Source organism: Barbus barbus (assembly GCF_936440315.1).
Source record: "Barbus barbus genome assembly, chromosome: 45".
NCBI lineage: Eukaryota > Metazoa > Chordata > Actinopteri > Cypriniformes > Cyprinidae > Barbus > Barbus barbus.
Window position 1 is genome coordinate 3,461,463 of NC_136723.1, and position 6,240 is coordinate 3,467,702.

A 6,240-nucleotide genomic window follows, 5' to 3' on the forward strand; every position below is an offset into this window, starting at 1 on the left:
AAGGAAAAACATCAATACCAGTGCATTTTATAACCTGTTCATAACAACAGAGACATTTGGATTCCAAAAGTGTCCGTTCTCCTATTCCGCCTTTGTACAGTCACTGATAATTAATTACAAATATAAGTAAATCTGGTTTCCTGACGCAAGTACTTACTAGTTGACAACCACCATTATAAACATTATTTCAAGCCTCACCTATGACTTAGCAATAGCTTACACCCAGTATTGTGAAAGCCCAGTAGTTCTCTACATAACCAGAGTTCAGGCTGATTATCAAAAGGACATCAATTTTCCATGTTTTTGGTTTTCTTTTTTTAGTTTATTTCATTTATTTAACAGGGACCATGCACAACACAAGTATTGTGCCAGAGTTAGTTATAAAGCCAATTCGCCTCTGCAGTCCCTGGGGCCTTAGCAGGATGTTGTTACAAAATTACAATACTCCATCACACACAAAACATACAATATCCCATCATACTCACATATTTGGTTTTCCTTTAGGCTTAAGCCATACTTTAGTGTAGTTTCAAAAATACAAAATGTTGTACACTCTCTAATATAAGCATATCTTTCTGCTGCTCTACCTGATAAAGCTGATTGTCCAAAGACAGTTTTCTTAAATTTAGTCGAACTGTCACCTCCCACCTCCCTAAAATTGTCCTTACAGAAAGTCACGCATTGTTTCAATTTGCTATTGATGTTTTAATAGAAAAATGACATCATACACTGAAAACATTTAGGTATAACTTTCTATGAAGCCTCTATAATATGGAGTCAATTTAATGCCACATATATATATATGCAAAAGAATAAAGTTTTGCAAAAGAAAAATAAAGTATTGCAAAAGAAAACAACTAAAGTATTGAGAGAAAAAAAATGTTTTGCAAACAGAAATAAAGAATTGCAAAAATTAAGATATTATTCATTGCAAAAATCAATGAGAGTTGTAAAAGAAGCTTATGAACTTTGATTCTGTTTTATCTCTGCAACACATATTTTCCATGCTCACACCTACTAATTCATTTACAACGCTCCATTTATTTTGCATTTCAGTCAAACATTAGCTCGCGATACCGTTTTCCCTTTGCTTTAATGCATACTATAATGCATTATTAGGATATTCTTAACACATTAAAAGATATGCATAATGTATAGTTATAATGTATTATAAGGCACATATCTTGACATTGGTAAAGATCTGCATATTATTTGACTAAATCTTAACAGTAGTTGTTCAGATTTGAGTATTTCCAGTGAGGCTAATGTAAATTTTACCTGTGTGTTAGTTCAACTCATGCTAGCCTTCTTACATCTGAAACAATGTAATATAACTGTGTTGATATTATAATAAATACAGCAAATGTGCAATATAAACCATTCATGATATTTTCTGTTTAAAAGACTTAATTTTACCTGTTACTTTACTTAAGGCAGACAAAGACCACATAAATATTATGACATTATAAAGCCATTTGGATGTTTAAGAGAAGGCTCTGTGTTTGTAACTTTACAGTAAACGACCACTCATAAAATGTAACAAGCTATTGTGTAGATCTTAAACCATCAAGACATAAGCTTATAAAACATTATGAGAACTATAATCCTTTGTGGCTTAAGAGCATACAGTGTGTTCATTGTGTGTTGTGAATCATCATTTTTTAAAAGCTATAACCACAAATAGGTAAGTGTAATTATTATAACTGTTATTACAATTATTCATGAGATGATTCAACATATTATAAGGCATTATGCGATCTTAAATGCTCACTTATACACTGCATTAATGAGCACTCTGAATTATTAAGAGTATATCTGTTGTTATATTCTATAGCTACAGTTGGCAAGTGTGGCCTTTTTAGTTATTTCCTAGGAATATGTCATATTCAAGAGTGAATATTCTTGTAAAAGTTTGGATAAAATGTATATACTTTGCTAAATAAGCAAGGAAGATGGAAAAAACTCAAGCATTTCAGTGCTTGTATTTATTGTAAACAAAAGAGAACATACAATGTACAATAAATTGAGACATTAACATTAGCCCAATTTTTGAGCTACAAATGGAGTCATCAAGAAGACACGCCAAACTACAAGAGTAAGTGCACAAAACACCATTCTTCTCAATTAAGTGCAGCTCTTTGACACATAACAACCGCACAGTGCAGTAGCGAACACAGTGGAAAACAGGCGTTGTGCAAATAGAGGGAACTTAGTTTGAGATTTCATAATGAGTCAATTTCAGTAGTGCTTTTCGTGGACTCAATAACAGACCCTTGCTGTTTAGTAATCAGTCTTTTCAAGGAGGCCACTTCTGCCGACAGATCAGCGATGCCCTGTTTCAAGTACGAGTTCTCAGAATCGGAGCTAGCATACGAGTCGTTTTTAAGGTCGGCGATGAGTTGGTTAGGCATAGGTCTCGGTGAGTCTGGACAGTGCCGGTGTTTGCAGTTAGTTGGTTCCTCCTGGTGATCTTTGTGCCATTCCTTCGGCTGCTGACTCCAGTCCTGAACATCGCTCATCTGGAATGACATCGGGCTCAAAGATGACTGAATGTACTCGGGTGAAACGTACTGACTCGTTTGGTAGCATCTACTTGTAGACATGGACTTGCCAGATGATTCATAGTCAGGATCAATAGCCTCCACTTTGATCTGGATGGCCCGGGCTTTGATCCTCAACTTGTGGGGCAAAGCTGAGGTACTGACATCTGGCACTTTGAGAGTCGACACAATCACACTCTGTGAATCGGCCCTGGGTGGAACCGGACCCTTCGGGACCTGCTGCTCATCCTCTCCATCTGAGGACTTGCTTACGGCCCCGTCATCACCGTCAGATGTTCGTGGCGAATTGCTAGACGATCTGGCGATTTGCAAGAACGGCGATGGCTGGGAGTAGCTACCATGGAAAGGGCTACTAAGGTAGTTCCTGTACAGTTCATATGGACTTGTGCTGTCCTTGGCATATCTGCCGGTTTCCAGGGGTTCTTGTTTGATGCTGTCAGGGGTTCGGGATGTATTTATAAGTGGGCTCCCCTGGGTGATCATACTTGAGTCGGATCCATCGGACAAGGCGCTGTGAGGTGAGTGCTTGATGACTGATATGTGGCTGCTGGTTAAACGTGCTGGCTCGAGCTCACTTGGGTAGGAGCCCTTGGCGGGACTGGCTGGGATAAGGTCCTGATAGAGTGCAGCAGTGGAACTGGAAATGTTCTGCACCTCCTGAGCGTAAACTGCTGAGCTGACTAAGCCAAACCTGAGTTTAAGCGACAGAAGCTCGGCTTTCAGCGATGCGTTCTCTTCCCCGAGAGCCATGAGCTTGTTCTCCAGAACCATATCGTTGAGTCGGCGTTTTTCTCGTGAACGTTTGGCTGCTTCATTGTTCTTGCGCCTCCTTTCCCAATATAGGTTGTCTTTCTTCTCGTCTGGTATGAACTCGCGTTTTCTGCGACAGTTGCTGGACTTGGTCTTAAAGGGCATGGTGGACAGCTTGTGGTTAATCAGGTCCTTGTCTGTCCCTTGCAAAGCCACTGCCAGCACCAGGGCATCCTCTCCACTGTAGGGCCCAGTGCATGAGGGCTCCTTCTTAATGGCTTGCATATTACACAATGTGGTCATCAAGATTGCATAAGCTCATTAGTTGACTCTGGTTTTAAGTAGACATCTCATCGTAGACCGTGTGCTATAGAAGTCATGTGTCTTCTTTTGTGAAGTCAGTTCCAGAGAATTTTGAAATGGATCTGGTGAGATAGAAACAGAGACACATTAGACACCCCAATCAAAAAAGTGTCCCCATATTTTGATACGGTTATGGATATAACTAAAGAGCTGCTTTATCGCTCACAAAGGATAGAAGACATTTGCCAGTTTTGTTTCCTACAGTTGGTTGTATGTAAATATCCAACTCATCCAGCAATCTTTTTGTTTTCTGGCTAATAAAGTATTCCATTATTGTGTGAGAAACCGCTGTAAACGTGTCAGCATGAATCGCCAACAATTTCAGATGTCTTTGCAAACCCTTTTGACCTATTAGGTCTGGCATCTGTAGTTCTGATCATAAACAGCTGACAGAAAACACACTGGATGTGATTGCTGAAAAGCCTGAAATATTAGCATCTGGGAAATAATTTTTAGCGGACTTACTTTAAAAAGATGGACAGGAATTTTAAAAAGTTTTACATCGTGATGTCACGCAAGTCGAAACGTGACTATTAAAACGTAGCCTACAGTAATCTTCAAATTATGCTCTGCCCATTATGTCACCATTTTTGAGGCGGGTCGCATGCAAGTAATGCAACAGCCAACTCACGCCTTCAGACGCATAATGTAGGCTAATATAATGTGGTCGTGATTACATTCAAATCTGGCAACCCTTTCCAAGAAGTACGGTGCAGGAGACAAATTTGAAGACTTAACTATGACCTTTAACGTGCAGATCAAACCTCATTTAAACCTGGCTGAGGCCATAAACGTAAGTTTTCTGTAGTAACTTATCAGTGCGCTGATCACAACACTATTAACAGATTGTAAACACAGCCAGGCGTGATCTTAGGCTCCAGTAAAGGCGCAGACTAGAGCGCAGGGAACAAAGGAATGCCACCAGCCAGCATCACACGTGGCTGAACAGAGACACATTCATCAATACAAGAGCGCCAGATAAATGTGTCCGAAACATCTCGCAACTCGACAATCAAGGAAAGGGCTTGTATTATTTCTGCTCTAATGGTTCATGCCAACACATTATTTTTTAAAGTGAAACAGAGACTACATGCGTGAGTGTTAATGTTTCGGGATTCAACCATGGCTGCGTCTCCAAGGAATAATAAAAAGATGGCTACAACAATGTTGGTTGGCGTGAAGTGATCAGTTCAGGTTTTTAAATGCTACCTCCAGTGCAAAGGCGTATACACCGCTGTGTTGTTATTTGACAGGCCTTTAATGCATCACCCCATCCCGACACAGACATTCAGGACAGCCCGATCTGTGCGCGTGAAACATACATTAGCGATACATTAAAGATCGGCTTTTACAGATGCTCCGAATAAACAACAGCTATCGCAGGGCATTAAACAACAGCTCTGCCGTTGCAGTCTTTTTGTCAGAAGTGTCTTCCGTTATTGTGCAAGGACTGTAAGATGATCAGTCACAGTTACACAATAAATGCAAACAAGCGTCCGCTTTTGAACGGAAACAATTTCGTGTACTTATTATTAACATTTAGCCTACAATTAAAGCAACGGCAAAATTCAGTACGAATGCAACACAGATCTTTATTTAATATCTTTCTATGTTACATTCTATTAAATTGCATAAGGTCTAAATTCACCATGTATTGACCTGAGAGCCTGATTCACCCCACACTGTGCCACCCCTTCTCCCAATGCCGGTATTATGTTTTGATTTATAAAAATAGTAAGTAATGTGCGGTACAAAAATAAGGCACTGTATAAGTAACAATAATCCATAAGCGTTTAGGTTAAACACTAAAACATGTCTGCATTGAGCGAAAAATAAGTATGGCGCACATATTGAAAATAGACCACGTTGAAAGTTGCCTTACTGTATTAATCTGATATAGCCCATATACCGGCTCCCGGTTGAAAAACCCCAAACGAGCCCTATCCGTTTCATCTAAGCCTCACCGTAAAGAAGGAAGCATTTACCTCTTATAAGCAAAGGTCCAAATGGATGGATGTCCGGGATAAATAATGCATATAAAACATTCAAAGTGTTTCATCAGCAGTAATAATATCCCATCTGGAAGTAATACTTGTGTTTCTCCTGTGGTTTTCCTGCCGGAGTGACTGCTGCCTCATGGATCTGTGTTAGTAGGTCACTCCAGAAGTGCATGACTGGCGCATCTCGCGACCAATACAAATACAGCATCTTCCGATTTGAGCCAATGATAGATCCTCATTAATAATCTGTTTCATATCAGCAATAACGTCTCAGCCTGAGAAAACCCTGTTGGCTATAGTGTATGTTTTTATAGGCTATCAGAAATGCTTACAGTGAAACTTTCTAAATGCGTTTTGTTTATGGCCATCCAGAAATGTCTACATGTCAAACACGACAGTGTTCATTATTACTTCATTATTTTTATTATTAGGATATTGATGTTGTAGATAGTAGCAGAACTAGTAGCTATCATTAAAATAACTGCCATAATCTTAATATAGAAATTAATAAAACCCAATTATTCTAACCATTACCCGTCTAATTTTAATTACTTCAAATTTGGATG

At 39.2% G+C, this 6,240-nt stretch overlaps 1 protein-coding gene across 1 annotated transcript; it reads right to left on the reverse strand.

Moving 5' to 3' along the window:
• Positions 1–693: 693 nt before the first annotated feature.
• On the reverse strand, positions 694–5,842 carry LOC306863713 (nuclear factor interleukin-3-regulated protein-like). The gene is made up of 2 exons (XM_079407225.1): positions 5,660–5,842; positions 694–3,736 (listed from the first exon to the last, which is right to left on the reverse strand). The coding sequence occupies exon 2, from the start codon at positions 3,612–3,614 to the stop codon at positions 2,223–2,225; it is 1,392 nt and encodes a 463-aa protein (XP_079263351.1). The 5' UTR covers positions 3,615–3,736; positions 5,660–5,842; the 3' UTR covers positions 694–2,222.
• Positions 5,843–6,240: the final 398 nt, after the last annotated feature.

Excerpts from the sequence above, each read along its gene's own strand:
- LOC306863713 (XM_079407225.1), bottom strand. The coding sequence starts at position 3,614 with ATGACCACATTGTGTAATATGCAAGCCATTAAGAAGGAGCCCTCATGC.